Source organism: Protopterus annectens, chromosome 7.part0 (genome assembly GCF_019279795.1).
Source record: "Protopterus annectens isolate FY-2018-M chromosome 7.part0, PAN1.0, whole genome shotgun sequence".
Lineage (NCBI taxonomy): Eukaryota > Metazoa > Chordata > Ceratodontiformes > Protopteridae > Protopterus > Protopterus annectens.
In genome coordinates this window covers 924,111,921-924,131,837 of record NC_056739.1, presented here as the reverse complement: position 1 = coordinate 924,131,837, position 19,917 = coordinate 924,111,921, and the positions used below count along the sequence as shown (strand labels likewise).

The following is a 19,917-nucleotide window of genomic DNA, read 5'->3' as shown; positions in this document are numbered from 1 at the left end:
ATGGCTGTAGGGATAACTGTAAAAAGGTTAACTACGTCAACTGTAATCAATGTAATGTTGTTACTAATCTGAATAACTTTCAACTTCTCCAAAAAGGACCAAGAGTCCCTGGTGATGTATTCAAATTTCTTTAAACCCTTTTGCATCTCGTGGTCTAAGAATTTACTTATGAAGCAGGTTTTACTGCGTTTTCCATCAACAATGGGCCTAAAGGCTAAATTGTCTAACCCCTTATGTATTTTGGGGATTCCGAAGATTCTGCTAACCCGCGGATAGTTATTACACAAGCAAGAGTGTTCCAATTCATTAATATACCCTTGCATTAATAAATCCTCAATAAACAAGTTAATCTTACTATAAGCAATATTTAGTTGGTTAACACTACACTCTTCATATGTGTCAGAAACCAGCAAGGCCAACATATTGTCCATGTAATCAACCTGATCAACAACTACTAAACCATTAGCTTTATCGGGTTTCATAAATCTAATAGTACTGTCAGTTATTAAATCATTTAATAACAAATGTTCATCCCTAGTTAGATTGTCCATTCTATCAAAGGCCTGTTTACTAGTTGGCCACCGGGCCTGTGCAAAATGGTCCCTAATTTCACCTTCACAAATCTTTTCAAAGCAGCCAATTACATTATTACTGGGTGGCACAAATTTACTTGGCTTTTTTAGCACCGGAGTTGCCTGGTTAACATTTTCATCCTGGAACAACAATTTCAAATTCATCTTTCTCACTAGTAATTTCAAATCAACTAGAATGTCACTTAAAGAACCCCTTGCTAAAGGTACAAAGGTTAACCCTTTATCTAATAAATTAACATGCCGTTCATGAATTGTTTTTCTGGAATAATTATATATTTTGAAATCACCATGCACATTGGCTATAATTGACGGATTACTTAGCCCACCCAAATGTATGGCTTTTAATAAATCGCCACCTATTTGAATGAGGTTATCAAGACCTTCGTCATCCTCATAGTTGTAATTACAAGGTAGCCCGTCAGTAATAACCACATTCTCACCATTAATATTATTGGACTGTAATTCTGTATTCGTACTGGGTGGGCCCACAACAGAAGAAACTGAATAAAAACTGATATCTAATAAAGAGTCACATTCTATACACCCATTGTCAAAATTGTTAAGACTGGAAGAACAACCTGCAGGCAAACTAACCAAATTTTCTACATACTCACAGGGCTGATTGATGTTATTATTATTATTATTACCTAAGTAAAAACCACACATTTTATTATTATCCACCGCTAATGTTTGCGATTGATCCAATATACCACTAACCGGTGAATGCAAACTTTCACCACTAAATGGGGAAGGCTGAAAAAACATGTCCAAAGTTAAATCAATGTTGCCTGCATTAGATATAACCTTATTTTCACCAACACTTAAATTTTGGCTATCCAAGTTAAATAAGAAATGATAATCATCACTAAAAGTTGTAACATTAGAAGGAACCCTACAAAAACATGCTGCATTATTAGGTTTCGTCTCAATGTGTTCGTTAGATGAATCACCATATAAAATACTTGGCGTTGAAGGTATCAAATTGTCAGCCACACAAATACTGAAGTCCAAGTGGTTCTCATTGTTAGGCATAGAAGCCATAACATAGTTGGTATAATCACAAATATCAGTCATACTGAAAAAAGGACGAAAAACATCCCTACCATTGTCATTTTTAAAGACTGGTAACCTGTTGAATTCGTAATTGCTACAAACAGCCGTTTCACCAAAATTAGAAGCTGCAACATCAAAATTGAAGGAGGTATAACAGTCAATTCGGTCAGTCACATTGTACCTCTGCTCAATCGAACTGACAAACGCTGGAAAACCAGAATCGGAAGTCATAAAGTCACATAATACGTCAGCAGTTAAACAATCAGATGGACTGCCACTAACGTGTCCAATATTGCCCTGAAACACACCAGTTCCATCAGTTGACAACTCCCCTGATTTATCGGATGCAGTAATATCAAAAAAGGTCTCAAAATTAGTGTCGGAGTTAAAATAATCTGACAAACAGTTGCGTGGAGCTGGTGGAACAAAAGTTGATGTTGATTTAAAGCGCTCACCTGAATGCAGAAAACGAATAACAGGAATCACATCCTCCAATGAACTTGGTTGTTCCTGCTGTTTGGGGCATTGTAGTTCGTTACTTTTGGCTTTGCACCTTGTCTGCGGTAGTCGTTGGATTCCGTTGATTCCTGACGCTGGGTTCGTCCTCTTATCCTCTCTGACCTTCTTGGTTCCATCTCTAAAGGGAATTCAGTTTCGATAGCTGCCTGATTTATGTCCTCCTCTCTTGACGTCAGCTCCTCTTGTCTATTGAACATGTATTTGTTTAAAGGGACCCTGCCAAAACAATTACCTTCAGACAAAGGATACACCTGGTTACGTCTGTATTCATTAGTGTCCCTTTCAATCTTCCGTGCTTTTCTACCATGAATAAGTGCACATTGAGAATTAACACTATTCAACAAATTTTTGTAATTAGTCATATAATGATCAAAGTTTAAGTCTGTTGTAATTTTCACATTTTCGCTTTCCAATTCACCTAACAAGGTAGTAATTGTGTGGACAATGTCCGGCCTTTTACATTGGGAAGACAAGCAGGGCGTTTAGGGATCGTATAATCGAGCACCAATCAGACATTATATTAAGGAAGAAGACTAATGCTTTATATAGTCATATTGAGTTGAACACGGGTCATTCTTTTAAATTCAGTGTCATTCAGCAGATATTGGTTGATACCCAGGGTAGAGTGCTTGAAGTACACTTACACATTTGTGAAATGAAATGGCAACTGAAATTGAATTCTCTAGTGTTCCCAGGCATTAATGACTGCATTAGTATTACGCCTATTTTGAAATTTAAGAATATTTTGGGATAGGTTATCAGTGCATGTATACACATTTACAATTTTATATATACAATATTTATATATTGTTTACACCTTACTGTTTTATGACCACAGGTTTTCAGAGTATTAACTCAACAGTTTTTAATGGTTACTAACCTTTGGGTTAGTGTTTCTTTTATTTTGAAAGGAATTTTTACTTGCACTAGTAATCTGATAATGTCATTTTTATGTGTCACATATAAAAAGGGAGTGTTTTTTATCATTTGTATTCTGAAGAAGTCTGATTAAAGACGAAACCTAGGTAAATTACTATGGTCTTTGGTGTCTGTTCTGGTTTTTTGCTTCCTGGAGTCTATTTGCTGCTGGTCTACCTTGTTTCTGGTTTGGTTCTTTTTTTCAGTATGGATAGTGGTGGTGTTGGACCAGACATTTTTGGCTTACTGGAGGCTATCAACCAGCAACTGGCTGAGCATTCGAAGCAAATTCAAAGCTTGGTGGAAGGCCAACAAAAAGACAGTATTGGTGGGTCTGGACCACCTAGGAGGCGTGAAATTACCAGTATTGGAAGTATTGGACGCAGTTCCCCTGAGGTGAATACTGGAGTGAGGACTGCTAATCCTTCCACCTCTGAAGACAACACTGGTAATAACATTTTTGCTGGCTTTGATGTAAACAAGTGGAAAGTCAATGATTTTAACTTTCAGCGTAGTGGACCGGTGGTCAACGCTGAAAGGAACATTCTTAAACCTTTTACAGAGCGTCTTAAAGACTTTGAGAAAAAGTTATTTTTGCTTAAAAAATTGCAAATTGAAAATGGTTATTTACAAAAGAATATCGACTGTGGTATTGTGCCAAAGGGGTTACGGGCCTGGAAATATCCTAATGGTATTGGAACAAAAAGGGACATGTTGGATGAAGTGCACAAGCTTTATGATAGAATGGGGCTTGAGCTCTTAAAGATCATCATTAAATATAATGACCAACAAATTACTACCTTGTTAGGTTAGTGGTATATTGGATCAATCGCAAACATTAGCGGTGGATAATAATAAAATGTGTGGTTTTTACTTAGGTAATAATAATAATAATAGCATCAATCAGCCCTGTGAGTATGTAAAAAATTTGGTTAGTTTGCCTGCAGGTTGTTCTTCCAGTCCTAACAATTTTGACAATGGGTGTATAGAATGTGACTCTTTATTAGATAACGTTTTTTATTCAGTTTCTTCTGTTGTGGGCCCACCCAGTACGAATACAGAATTACAGTCCAATAATATTAATGGTGAGAATGTGGTTATTACTGACGGGCTGTCTTGTAATTACAACTATGAGGATGACGAAGGTCTTGATAACCTCATTCAAATAGGTGGCGATTTATTAAAAGCCATACATTTGGGTGGGCTAAGTAATCTGTCAATTATAGCCAATGTGCATGGTGATTTCAAAATATATAATTATTCCAGAAAAACAATTCATGAACGGCATGTTAATTTATTAGCTAAAGGGTTAACCTTTGTACCTTTAGCAAGGGGTTCTTTAAGTGACATTCTAGTTGATTTGAAATTACTAGTGAGAAAGATGAATTTGAAATTGTTGTTCCAGGGTGAAAATGTTAACCAGGCAACTCAGGTGCTAAAAAAGCCAAGTAAATTTGTGCCACCCAGTAATAATGTAATTGGCTGCGTTGAAAATATTTGTGAAGGTGAAATTAGGGACCATTTTGCACAGGCCCGGTGGCCAACTAGTAAACAGGCCTTTGATAGAATGGACAATCTAACTAGGGATGAACGTTTGTTATTAAATGATTTAATAACTGACAGTACTATTAGATTTATGAAACCCGATAAAGGTAATGGTTTAGTAGTTGTTGATCGGATTGATTACATGGACAATATGTTGGCCTTGCTGTCTTCTGACACATATGAAGAGTGTAGTGTTAACCAACTAAATATTGCTTATAGTAAGATTAACTTGTTTATTGAGGATTTATTAATGCAAGGGCATATTAATGAATTGGAATACTCTTACTTGTGTAATAACTATCCGTGGGTTAGCAGCATCTTCGGAATCCCCAAAATACATAAGGGGTTAGACAATTTAGCGTTTAGGCCCATTGTTGACGGAAAACGCAGTAAAACCTGCTTCATAAGTAAATTCTTAGACCACGAGATGCAAAAGGGCTTAAAGAAATTTGAATACATCACCAGGGACTCTTGGTCCTTTTTGGAGAAGTTGAAAGTTATTCAGATTAGTAACAACACTACATTGATTACAGTTGACGTAGTTAACCTTTTTACAGTTATCCCTACAGCCAATGGCTTGGACTGGTTGGAATGACAGCTATTTAAAACTGGCTTGTATGACCAGGATAGAATTAATTTACTGGTTGGCCTGATGGAAATTGTACTCAACAACAATTTCATTTACTTTGAGGGGTTGTATTACAAGCAGATGACCGGTGTCGCTATGGGGGCAGCTTGCGCTCCTGCTTATGCCAATTATATCATGGCATATTGGGAGCAGGGATTTTTGTTTACCAGTCAATTTATGTCGCAAATCACCTTTTATACACGTTTCTTGGATGATTTGTTTATTGTCTGGGAAGGGGATTTTGATAAGGTAGACATTTTTATGGAGTACATCAATAATTCTGTTGACTTTTTAAAGTTCACACATAACGTGAATAAAACTGAAATTGATTATCTTGATGTCCATTTGAGTATTAGTCCTGTTGACAACGCTTTGATATCTACAATACATAGGAAGGCAACTTTTTCTAATTCCTATTTGAGTTATTCAAGTAGCCACCCTGACCATCAAAAGAAAGCAATTGTAAAAGGGCAAATGGTCAGGGCAGCTAGAATGACTAGTATGGATGATGATTTCTTAAAGGAAATTGAATTCATTAAACAGATGTTTATTAGACATGGTTATCCGGAAACATTATGTACATGTATTGCTGAAGAAGTTACATCAAAAAGACTTAAAGGAGTTTATTGGGCTTTAATTAATGGTAAACCTATTGGTGAACGGATACGCTCAAATGCCAGCGCATATGATTGTTTGAGATCAGGCAGAGATGTAATTGGAGGTGGGAACACTGAGTCCATAAGGGTCAGTAATGACAATTTGCTATTTTTTACTACTACTTATTCCTTTGATGCTCCGTATATCAGGGAGATAGTTACTAACAATTGGAAGCTCTTAAGGCTTGACCAAATGGTTAGTGAAAAAGTGGGGGCACCTCCTAGATGTGTTTTTAGGAAGGGGTGCTCATTTAAACAACTTTTAGAAAGGGAACGAAAGCCTCAGCCTGTATGTAATAGAAGTAGGGTACTTTTAAATGTGGTAGGTGTAGTGTATGTCACTTAATTAATACCACTAATTCAGCATACAAAGTAGCTGGTGTTCCCATCAGGCTTGATGGCCACTATGATTGCTTTAGTAGGAATTTAGTTTATGTGGCCTTGTGTGGACAATGTCCGGCCTTTTACATTGGAAAGACAAGCAGGGCGTTTAGGGATCGTATAATCGAGCACCAATCAGACATTAGATTAAGGAAGAAGACTAATGCTTTATATAGGCATATTGAGTTGAACACGGGTCATTCTTTTAAATTCAGTGTCATTCAGCAGATATTGGTTGATACCCAGGGTAGAGTGCTTGAAGTACACTTAGACATTTGTGAAACGAAATGGCAACTGGAATTGAATTCTCTAGTGTTCCCAGGCATTAATGACTGCATTAGTATTATGCCTATTTTGAAATTTAAGAATATTTTGGGATAGGTTATCAGTGCATGTATATACATTTACAATTTTATATATACAATATTTATATATTGTTTACACCTTACTGTTTTATGACCACAGGTTTTCAGAGTATTAACTCAACAGTTTTTAATGGTTACTAACCTTTGGGTTAGTGTTTCTTTTATTTTGAAAGGAATTTTTACTTGCACTACTAATTTGATGATGTCATTTTTATGTGTCACATATAAAAAGGGAGTGTTTTTTATCATTTGTATTCTGAAGAAGTCTGATTAAAGACGAAACCTAGGTAAATTAGTGTGGTCTTTGGTGTCTGTTCTGGTTTTTTGCTTCCTGGAGTCGATCTGCTGCTGGTCTACCTTATAATTGACAAACTCACCAAGCTGGGCATACACCCCTACATAAGCTGCTGGATTGCCACCTGGCTCACATACAGGACCAAGGAATTCAGGAGTGATGATACAACCGCCACCATGTGACCAGTCACCAGCAGGTTACCTCTGTGCTCCATGATGGAACTGCTACTGTTTGGTACTCTGCTTCTGTGAGGTAAAGGCTAATGTCATGGGCCTTTGGCTGACCAAGATCGCAAATGACTGCAAATTGGAAGCTATCACTGTTTTCCCCATGACACAAACATTTTACAAGAGGGGCTAACACAGACAAATGACTGGTGCTAAATTCATAGACTTAAACTCAATGCCAAGGAATGCATTATAGTTCCTTTTGGGAAAACAGTCACCCAGGCTAATTACTACATTGATAAGGCACCCCTAAGAGTTGACACAGTAGTTAGGGATCTGGGAACATATGTAGACAGTAATCTGGCCTTTGACCAACATGTGGCCAAGGTCATAAGAAAAGCACTATGTCACCCAACGTATAAGTAAGGGCATGGCATCCAGGTCCAAGAAAGTCACAGTGCCACTTTATTTGGCCCTTATCAGACCCATCATTGTGTGTAATGCCCCCTTTGGCATATACCTGACCAAACATATACAACAGTTGGACTGCCCACAAAGGTACCTTACCAGGAGAATCCAGGGTAAAATCACATGGTCCTATATGGATTACCTTGAAGCCCTAGCTCTGTACTCTGTCTCCAACAGGTTATTGAGAGGTAATATACACCTGGCATACAAGGCATCCTCGGATCTACCTCTGATGGATCTTTTGCATAGCTGCAAAACAGACTGCACTAGAACCAAGGATTTAAATTTTGCTTGTGACACAAATAAGACATGCTGGTGAGACAGATATGTATCGCAGATGATCCCTATCCTCTGAAACAGGCTCTCCATCCATGTGAAGCATCACTGACCTTATTTAAGCAGAACCTTGACTAATGGATGAGAAATCGGAAATTCTCCATTGGTCTAGCTCACACGTTTCTGTTAGACAAAGGCAGACAGTAATGCCCAAACTAATATACATACAAACTTATGTTTTTGTTTTTTTTTTTATACTTATGTCATGATCTACCCAGATTAATAAATAAAACTGAAAATAATCATCATGCAGATTTTATCATCCACACTATCTAGTCATGAACTACCCAGATTAACAAATAAAACTAAAAATAATCTTCATGCAGATTTTACCATCTATACTATCTAATCACAGCTGACTCTTACAGTGACCCTGTGAGCAGTCATCATCACTGACTAGTTTCTTCTGCATTACACATACCTATGGACAAATTTAGAAGTTAGAAATCTACTACTGCATGACTTCAGAATGTGGGAAGAAAGCAGAACAGCAATGAAAACCAGTAGTGTAGCCACTTTGAATTAACTCCCTCTTACACCAACAAACAAATTTATTCAATAAAATGAATGAGGAAGAAACACGGCTAGAAGAATATAAAAAACTAAAAGGTTTTTATATTCTTCTAGCCGTTTTTTTCCCTCTTATTCATTTTATTGAAGAAACCAGAACACCCAGAGAAAACCCACTCATACACAGAGAGGGCATTCAGAGATTTTTGACAGAGTGCACCCTGACAAAGACCCGAACCAAAGAACTACTTGTTGTGAGGTGACAATGTTACTCACTATACCACTGAGCAGCACAGATTTTACTAAACCATTTAGCAATGTGATAAAATTCATATTAATGACAAATGCATGAGAAGTACTATTACTTTAACATTTGGTTGTAAATTTTGGAGATATAGCTCTCATTCTAAAGCTCTAAAACTACCCCTATGTATGTCGTCGCTTTTAGAAAATAAGTTCATATAGAATTTTTAACTGCTTAATGATGTAATATTGTTAATAACATTTGAATTCTAAAACACACCAATTTCTTTGAGTTAACAGATGAGTATCGAGTCATTCATCAGTGAAAATGTCACCAAATGAGGCAAGCCAATAGGTCTGCACCTGGACTGGGGAAGTCAGAAAAGGGCAGCTGGTTTCTTACCTGGATCCCATAAAGAAACTCCTCAGAATCATTTTCTCCATCAGAATCTTCATCAGTCCAATAATGGCCTTTATTGTCCTACAGGAGTAATAAAAAAAGAAGAGTTAATGTAAAAACTGACATTCCTGCTCTCCATTCAAACTTCTGCTTCCTAACACTGGGACTCAGTACTGTAGAATTGTATGGCCTTGTTTAGGACTACAGGTATCTGGAATACGAGACTACGTCTTCCTGCATGCTTCATTTTACTGAAGCATAAACAGCAACAAGTGCAGGGCTGGAGTAATTACAGCATTTAAGGCTTAAATGTGATACCCCTTCAGACCAGAAGATATTTGGGTCACTGTGTCTGTGCAGCCTTCAGAAAAGGGGTGAATTCAATTACACTGTAACCATGCCAGGGTTCATTCAGACTGATATTTTCCTTAGAAAATTGATGACATTAAAAGCAGACAGCTAATTAGATTTCCTGACTTCATCTGCTGAGTTGGCCTATGTTGGGCCTAGAAAAGAAGTGGCTTGGTCTCCCAAGTTTGGGTTAGTCCTGGGTTGGTCAGGGTTCAACTGCTCCATGCATGGCTAGCCATAAATAGTAAAGGATTTCCCACAACTACTGTCTGCTGGCAAAGAAGGAAGTACATTCTGAAGAAAAGTAAGGTGACTGAAATCCTGCATGCCTAGCTAGAAGGCAGTAATCCATTTCTAGAGTCGAGCATTCATGGAGAGAGTAGAAGAATGCACTTATAGCTCTTTCTTGGAAGCTTTTCAAGGTATGTGCTCTTGACCACTGAAGCAGAGCTGACCACATGAAGACCATATTTGTCTCCTCATAAGCTGAAGATGGTCGAACACATGAGAAAATTGTAACAAGGTAGACAGCAGTCTAGTGCAGCTAGACTTCAAGCTGCCAAATTATGTTACTCTGACGTCCTTGCTTTGATGCTCTCAGTCTACTTTTGCCTGCTTTTTGCCTCTAGTCTGACCAACTTGCTTATCCAGGCCGAGCTCCTAGATCAGTCTTGAAAAGAGATGTGTGCCTCTTGGACTGACCTAGTTAACAATTAAAGTTAAACAAGGTATCCCTTATGGTATAAACAATCCTGATTAGAAAGTTAGCAGAGCAGAATGTTTTAAGTTTTTGAACCTCAAAAAAACGTGACTTGCACTTTGAGAAATAATTAATCACTTATACCACAAATTATGGATTTTAAGTATTTTTAATGTGAAACAAAGCTAGTTGCCCTTCCCATATGCACAGAGTGCAATGTACTCCTAATATTCTTTTAGGATACACTAGTAATCAAATGGTAAAAGATGAAATTCACTAGCCAACTTATCAATAAGTCATGAAATATCTGACTTCTAGCATTTAAAATGTCAAACAGTATTATAATCCAGTCCAAATTAATAAGTATGTTGTATGCTAAACTACAAAATGTACAACAGTTTTCACAGGAGTTTAGCTCATTTCCAAAACACGTACATTGCATTCTCAGCTCTTTATCCCTAATTCCTTGCATTCTCAGCTCTTTATCCCTAATTCCTTGCATTCTCAGCTCTTTATCCCTAATTCCTTGCATTCTCAGCTCTTTATCCCTATCCCCTTCATTTTCTTTACTGTCACTCCCTAAGAAATGCAGATGCTACTACAGAAAAACTTTGCAGAATATGAGATCTATTCTTGACTGCCACCAGCCTAATTATTATCTGGTGGTTTAGTGCACAGGAGTGATACTAAAAACTGCTAATATGTTTCATCCTACAATCCAAGATTTGATTCCCTGAACCTCAAATTGCCAACTGTGCGATTCTAAGTAAAGTCAATTACCCAGACAGTGGTCCTGGGTAACCCCTAAAACAGGAAGAAACCAGGAAACAAACAAAAACACCAAAACAAGCAGAAATACCAGCAGCTTCGCCCACCACCAATAAGCGATACTTACGAATGAAAAACAGCGATCTTGAAGTAAATAAGACCAAATAACATGGCCACTGACTTAAAAGCCTTTAGTGAAAGAAAATAAATACATAAAAGCTTAGCACTTTCGTCCTGATACATATGGAATTTCATCACAGTAATGCAACGTTCCACAGTTTGAAAATTTATAAACCCATAAATAAATTGAAAACTCCACCCCCTCATAAAAGTGTTAAGTAAAAACCATTAATACATTTATATCAAAATACATAGATCTATAAAATTGCCACCTGTATAAAAATACTAATAAATACTAATAAAATAATCCATCATGTTACTCTAGTGGCTTGTGTTATATAAACATAAAGATCGATCATGTAACTACTAATTGCTTTTAGTTTAAGAAAACTGCTCACAGAAATTTGACCATTTAACCCTTTTGGTCCCATGGCATTTATAGGTTCATAGGTGTTTACTAGGCTAACGACCACAAGGGCTTTTTTAAGCCTAGCCATGCATCCCAAATCTCTGACAAGTTCTGATACCCTTGATAAGTGTAAGCAGGGACTTGGGAGATTAAACATTTACAGGATTTCGTTCTCAGTTGCCATTCTGTTTCTTTCTTTTCTCATTTAATTTTTAAGGGACTGCCCCTCTGATTATACTCAACAGCATCTAATATAAAAAAGCCAAAAGTATGTGCCCGTCATTGTTCTGGATGCGTCTCCAGAGTGCATTTCTTGAATCTTATTAATATCTCTTAAATGTTCATATACCCTTACTTTTATAACCCTTTCAGTTTTTTATATGTAGAAAAAGTTACATACATTACATAAAGCAAGGTACATCGCCATTTTAGAGTTACTAATACATTTCCTGGGGCAAATGACCCTCCCAAATCCCCAGATGTAAACACTTTCACCTTCAATAACTGAAGGGCAATACAAGCAGCGTCCACATTTAGACATTCGTCCATTATTTCCAGTATTCATTCTGGAGTTGTTCATGTGCTCTAAATATTTTTTGATATTTCAGTCTCTTCTAAAAATAATTTTAGAGCCCATTCCTATTTTTAATAGATCCGTGCCCCCTTTTTCAAAAATCTTCCAGTTATTAATCAAAATATGTCTTATAGCATCTTAACATTTCTTTTTATTTCTTACTTATACTAATCCAGCATTATACCTTTAGCCAATCACTTACACAGACATGACAACCAATTGTTCAGAATCACGGGTCTTAAGGTACTTTAGGTATAAACACTTTCATGTACCACTTTTAAAATATTTTTTTTACCACTTTCACTAAACTTCACAATTGCAAGTTATCCTTTTGACCTTGATCACCAGGCCCCAGATCAGTTAGTAGTCACTTTAATTTGTTCATAGTCTGAGGTAAACAATCACAAAGCAAGCTAGACAATGGCTGTTAGAACAGTATGTGGAACTACAGGTTTGTCTGTAATGTTAAAAAAATATTTCTTAGGCCCTCAGCTCACCATTTGCACTGTGGTTCAGGGATTCTCCTCCTCAGTTAGGGCTAGGCTGTTCCCCTCCATAAGGCTGGCTGGAGAGGAAACAATGAAACAGGCATCCAGGCAAGCTGCAGGCCTTGATGTCAGGAAGCAGTAGGCCTATATTGTGTTGTCTCTGTGGTAACCAGCTGACAGTTATCTGAAAGCAAGCAACATTTACATGGCATTACTAAGACTTGAATGGTACCACATAAACAATTCAAAAATATCTCCAGAATAACAGACATAACATACATAAAAGTGTTTTAAGCACATGGATTGCTTACTTCTAAATTGCTATATTATTAGCCAAGGATAATGTAGAAATTAATAAATATAAAACACAAATCTTGATATAAGCTGTAGTTCACAAGTAGTGTTTACTACAAGATACTAACACATACTCTGCATAACTATTTGAAGATGGCAGTGTGATTCCTTTGTGTTTTTTCTCAGTAACGAATCCTGCTACTGAGAAAACACATTCTCTAATGACATACGAAACTGGAAGTGTGTAACAGCTCTACTCAATGTTTTGACTTGGCAGGTGTTTTATACATACTGCTGTACAGAGAAAATAAAAATCACACATTCACTAACATAGATGTCAGTGTTTTGGCATGGTAGTACATTTCTGACTGATATGGAGCTGTGACATTCTGTTTTGTATATTATGAAAAGGAGCATGCATTTCAACAGTATACTGCTGTTTCGTAGTAACAGACATTAAAATGCTGTTTTGAAATATGTGAATGTGAACTGTATTTATTTGTCTGGATTTATGACATGGGGCTGAAAGCTGCTGTGACATTTTGCACTGCACTTTATAACAATGGAGAAGTAAGATACACTATTAAATATGGGACATGTAGTTAGCACCATAGTGCTGTTGCAACAAGAGTCAATCTGGGACAGATACGCATTTTAAAATAAATATTAAATGTAGCTAAAAAAGTAAACGAGCAATTTATGTAAAGCCTCTCTAAACAGTGAAAACACAAAGCTGAAAAAATGAGCATATGTCATCAAATGTCTGACAGTTTTACCAGCAGTTCTGACAGTTGTCAAATGAATAGGATGTCCACAGAGATGATGGCTGTCAGAAATACTAAAAGGTGATTGGTACAGTAAAGTCTGGTAGTTTAATCACAGAATTTTGGGATGTGGAGTCATAAGAAACAAAGTAGCACAGTTTTTCCTCCTAACAGTCTATTTTATTAATTCCTTATAGATTAAATATTACCTTCCAATGTTTTGGCAATTTAACCAATCAGACTGAAGTTCTTTCAAGGGCCATTTGCTAAACAATAATAAATTACAGTCCACTGGCAGCCCTGTAAATATCTGTAGTTACAAATGTCTGTTGAAGGAGATTAGCTATAAAGATCACTTGTATACTTTTTTAACTTCTCGTTCTTAATGTCATAAAATTATTTTGGTATACTGTCTCATATCTTCATTTTAGATTTACTTGTACAGAATGCTCATTAACAGAACCACACCACACTGTTTTAATACACAAACAATATAGTCTGACGGGTCTACCTCAAAACGTCGGCAACGAGAACACAGACACCAGAAGATCAACAACGGAGATGATCAAAAGTTGAGAATCCCGACACTGAGAATACTGACATGTTAAGGTAAGTGTGCGATAGGGACAGACGTTAGGGTCAGGGTGTGGGTAAGGTAAGTGTGTGATAGTGACGGACGTTAGGGTAGGGTGTGGGTCAGGTAAGTGTGCGATAGTGACGGACTTTAGGTTTAGGGGCGGGTTAAGTGAGTTAGGGTTAGGGTGCGAGTAAGTTAAGTGTGCGATAGGAACGGACTTGAGGGTTAGGGTGCGATAGTGACAGACATAAGGGTTAGGGGTGGATTAAGTGAGTTAGGGTTAGGGTGCGGGTAAGGTAAGTGTGTGATAGTGACGGACCTTAGGGTTAGGGTTTGGGTTAAGGTTATTGCATAGATAGATGTGTATGTAAGGTTTAGTGTAGGTTTGTAAGTTTTTTGGTGTGCTTGTGTTGTGTGTGTGTTTTTCGGAAAAGGTATTTGTTTTGTTGATTGTCGGGATTGTGGTTTGTCGGGCATGTGAAGTTTTGTGTTTTTGAACTTTTGGTTTCTTTCGGTTTTGTTGTGTCGGTTATTTCGTTGTCGGTGTTTTGGCGTGTCGGTGTTATCAGGTAGACCCAGTCTGACAGGTTCTAAAACCAAACTGTCCATACGTTCTATGAATAGATGCAACAACAATCCACCGTAGCTAGGTAGCAGAATATATTAAGCTAATATTAAAACATAATGGAATGATGAAAACAACATACCTAAATGCATTAAGAAAGCATGGGACTGAAAGATAAATGTACTTTTCCATCATGGTATGCAATTATAACAGCAATCAGTATTCTAAAGAGACTTAACATGTTTACGAAATACAATTATTTTTTATAGTTATATACATTATTTATTTTTATTTATTTATTTTACATTTGTTTACCGGGTTAGTCCAACTGGATACATATCCCTTTTCAGCAGAGACCCGGGGAGAAAAGCTCCACAGTACAAAAGGTTTTGAGTTACATTTCAACAATTTCAACATAACATGGAAAGGTATTAAAAAGTTTCAACATAACACTGTTTTCATGTTAGGATTTGCTGTAAAATTTGTAAATGAGAAATTGTCTACAGAAAGAAAATCTACCTGACAGACATGTTCTGCATAACATGCAAGTAATAATTGTAAGACATTCGTATTCTTACTTTGATTTAGTTTTTTTAATTTACACTTGTTGAATGGGTATGAGCAATAGAATAAGCAACCTTTAAAAGCATGACCATGACTAGTAAGCAATCATTGCAAAAATGAGCAAAGTACCAACACTGTTCAACCTTAGTCTCCATACAGGTTTTGTGCCAACTGAATGGAGAACAGCAACATTTATTTCTCATTTCTCTGTATAAAGGAGAACCTTTTGAATACCCAGGCAATTACAGACAAGCCTCATATGCAAATAAATGGAAAGAATGATCCTGGAATTTATCAATAAGGATATAGGGAACATCCAAACACTGAACCCATCTACCTTTCCGTTAGTCAAAGGCAAGTTGTGGTTATTCAACCTCGTGGACTTTTCTGAAAAAGTCACCAAAGCAAAGGATGAAGCTAAAATGGTACAAATTGCCTCGTTCAATATGGTCGAAGCTTTTGACACAATCCCCACTCAAGCATAGAAGAAAAGCTTAATAAACTTGGAATAAAGCCATTTCTCACCCACTAGATTGCCAGCTGGCTCACAAATAGGACATAGGAGATCAAAACAGGGGAAGCTATCACCCCCGGGTTCAGTGCTGGAACCTTTTCTGTTCGGTACCTACTTCTCAGAACTAAAAGCCTATACCAAAGGACCCTGGCTAACCAAGTTTGCAGATGACTGCAAGCTAGGAACAGTGATCAACTCCCCAAAAGACTTAAACATCCTACAGGAAGGCTTGTACCAAACAAATAATTGGTGCCAAATTCATTGCCTAAGCTAAATGCCAAAAAAATGCATCATCATATACTTTGAAAAGTTGGCTTCCCCAGGGAACTACCACATTGACAACACACCTAAGAGCTGACCCAGCAGTTCAGCATTTGGGAACTTATATGGACAGTGACTTAACATTTGACCAGCATATGTTCGCAGTGTTAAGGAAGTCCTTCTACATTGCACAGCTCAAACAAGGTAACTGCTTCTAGATCATGGGATGTCATCGTCACTCTTTACTCGGCCGTCATTAGGCTTGTCATCGAGTATAATGCCCCTTTGGCATGCATGTGTCCAGGCAAATTCAACAACTGGAATACCTGCAAAGATACCTTACAAAAAGGATGCAAGGCCTAAACAATATGTTCCATATGACCACCTTAAAGCACTATCACTATATTTGGCCTCTTACAGACTGTTAAGAGGTGACCTGTGTCTAGCACACCAGGCATCCTCCGACCCATTACCAATGAACTAACTTCACATCCATCAAATGGCATCAGAAATACTTAATCCAGGGATCTGAACCTATCAGAACAGTTTGAGGGGGTAGGCAGGTATTTCTTACAGAGGATACAACTGCTCTGGAACATACTCTCCATCCACATAAAACAAAGCTCATCCCTGACCACATTCAAGTGTAACTTGGATTAATGGATAAGAAAATAGGACATTTACTCCAGGACTCCACCAGGTCTATATTAAATCACTGAAGTTTTATTTCTGCAAATACCTAATCATTGACTCCTTTACATCGAATATCCATTTCAGTAAACGACCACAACAGCGATGTTTAATTCATCGAATTGTCATAGTTGGCCAAATTTCTGAAAATGCTGCGTATGATGTCATTAGTTTAGTATTGAAGCTGGAAGACAGTCAGAATGAAATTGCCAATATGTAATGCATATTAATCTGAAATATCTGTATTTAGAATCATTTATAAATATTGGTATTATATGTAGTAGAGTTTATAAAGTTTATTCATTTATTGGCAATATAAATATATATAAAATCCTTTTAAGTGTCATAGTCTGTGACATAAATCCGGTACATATTGCTCATGTAGGATACGTTTTATTGTGTGTATGGCAGTCTGCAAACTGCTACCATGGCCAAAACATCAGAGAGCATTCACGGTGTATTGGGAAACTTGTACAACACGGTTAAATCTCAGTGAAATAAGAATACATTGACAACAGATGGTTACTTATATAACTTAGAAAGGGTAGTAAAGGGCAGAAAATACTGGTGCTGTTGTCTTAGGTTTAGTTCACAGTGTAAAGGACGAGCTATAACTAAATGTGTCGGTGATAAAGAAGAGTTGTTAAAGTCTGTTATGCATGACTATCCTTCCGATCCAGCTGAGGCAGAGAAATATATTACATGTACTACTTTAAAAGGAAATGCTACATCACATAGAAATACACATTCCCTAGTTGTAGACAATGTTATAGCCAGGACATCCGTAGAGACTACAATTTCTTTACCAATTAGAAAGGTCTATGCTACAGCAAGTTAATCCTGTAAGGCATACAAATTTGACATTACAGGGTAAAATTTGCATACTTCTAAGTGGAGTGTCTCTAACAAGTTGTGGGTTAAAACATGGTGCATTTATTTTGAAACATATGATGGATATTCATACTAATACGCATGTACTGGTATCCTCATGATATTCATACTAATACGCATGTACTGGTATCCTCATGATATTCATACTAATACGCATGTACTGGTATCCTCATGATATTCATACTAATACGCATGTACTGGTATCCTCATGATATTCATACTAATACGCATGTACTGGTATCCTCATGATATTCATACTAATACGCATGTACTGGTATCCTCACGATATTCATACTAATACGCATGTACTGGTATCCTCACGATATTCATACTAATATGCATGTACTGGTATCCTTATGATATTCATACTAATATGCATGTACTGGTATCCTTATGATATTCATACTAATATGCATGTACTGGTATCCTTACGATATTCATACTAATATGCATGTACTGGTATCCTCATGATATTCATACTAATACGCATGTATTGGTATCCTCACAATATTCATGCTAATATGCATGTACTGGTATCCTCACGATATTCATACTAATATGCATGTACTGGTATCCTCACGATATTCATACTAATATGCATGTACTGGTATCCTCAACAGAGGAGAACTTAAGTGACTTATGTAAGTCTCCTATATGGTATATGGATGGAGTGCAACTAACTAAAGCATGTTTATGTCAGCAACTGTACAGTATACATAGGTAGTTACATACGGTGGTAACACAAAATGTCTACCACTTGTATACTGTTTGATGACTAAAAAGTCATACAAAGCATATAAGTACATGTGGGAGTGTCTATTCCATTAGCTCTTGTCATGTGATTTGAATGCTACTGTCAGACATGTGTTGCGCGACTTTGAACTGGTGGCAATGAAAAGTATAACTAATACTTTCACAAATGCTGATTGCAAGGGCTGTCTGTTCCATTTCACACAGACTATTTGGCAAAAGGTTCAATTGTTGTGATTACCATCACTCTATGGTCAGTGTGTGACATTTCAACATTCTGTGAAGAAACTGATCACTTTGTCATTTCTAAAAGAAATTGAAATACTTGCTGCGTTTAATGATTTAAGTAGGGTGTTTTCTGTTGAAGGTAAAGAGCTCCTTACATACTTTACAGATGTCTACCTACTAGGTTGTCCATGAAAAGTACATACACAAAGATCTCTCTTACTTCCCTCCAATGTTTCCAGTGAAATTCTGGAATATTTAATGTTTGAACTAAATTTCTTTGCCACATAGACAAAATTATGTGGAAGGATGGCACAGGCATCTTTGTTTTTTGCTAGGAAGGAGAATTTCTGATATCTCTGCTGTTGTATATGTACTTGTGAGACAACAGAACAGAGTGCATGTGTTGTGCTCACAGTTGACGGCTGGCTGTCTGCCTTCTCCTAAGGAATGTAAAACTATTGAACAGCATAAACGGCTACAAGTAATACTTGAGAACACAGACAAGTATTATGTACAATCATTTATTATAGCTATTGCTTTCATATTAAAAGTGCAGGTTCATTTGCTGATCTTGCCCTGTGCACCATTCACAATATGTTTGATTTACAGTACTATACTTTGGGTTAGATAGGGTTATCAGTTTATGAGGGTGTCTCTCTGTAAAATGTGGTTTAAGTACATTTATATTTGTCTTACATAGCACATGCATGCTGTATTCTTTTCAGTTTTCCTTCATACCATAATTTCACATTTGCGGTGTTGGCCAACTATGACAATTCAATGAATTAAACGTCGTTGTTGTCTCTGTTTGCTGAAACAGATGTTCAATGTAAAGAGGTCAATGATTAGGTATTTCTGGAAATAGAACTTTGATGAAGTAATATAGACCCTCACCCACAATGTTGATATTGGAAAAAGTTATGCAGTAAAGTTCTATTCACACCTGGAAAATCATATTAAGTTGATAGTGCTATCTAAATACAAGCAAATGAGAAGGTTTAAAAGCATGCCAGTGCAGTGGAGCTCCTCAAGCAGTAATAAACTATGTAATAAAGTGAAGAGGCTCATAAAACTATATAGAAATGATCATCAGGCACCTAGATAAGAAAATAAACGGACATAAGAAGAAGAAAAAAAAACTTCTCATGAACTCAGACTAGCCAAAAAGCCAAAACTAACCACAAATAATTATTTAGTTACGAGTTAAAATATAAGAAATAATACCAAATATTGCTCTGAGCTATAATGGCACTAACTACTCTAATTTAGTGGATATTACAAACATACTAACAAACAAAATTTGTGCCAAATTCACCCCAGAGACATCTATTC

The 19,917-nt window shown here is 36.8% G+C and overlaps 1 protein-coding gene across 4 annotated transcripts in view; it reads right to left on the bottom strand.

The window, feature by feature from the left end:
* Positions 1-19,917, bottom strand: part of PARP6 (poly(ADP-ribose) polymerase family member 6) — a 1,412,227-nt gene that overhangs the window by 1,211,199 nt on the left and 181,111 nt on the right. For all 4 annotated transcript variants that reach the window (XM_044077510.1, XM_044077512.1, XM_044077511.1 and 1 more), the window contains 2 exons: positions 12,497-12,671; positions 9,081-9,158 (listed from right to left, as the gene is read on the bottom strand). In XM_044077510.1, coding sequence (XP_043933445.1) covers positions 9,081-9,158; positions 12,497-12,499 — 81 coding nt within the window. In that variant the 5' untranslated portion in view covers positions 12,500-12,671. The remainder of the gene's footprint in view (positions 1-9,080; positions 9,159-12,496; positions 12,672-19,917) is intronic.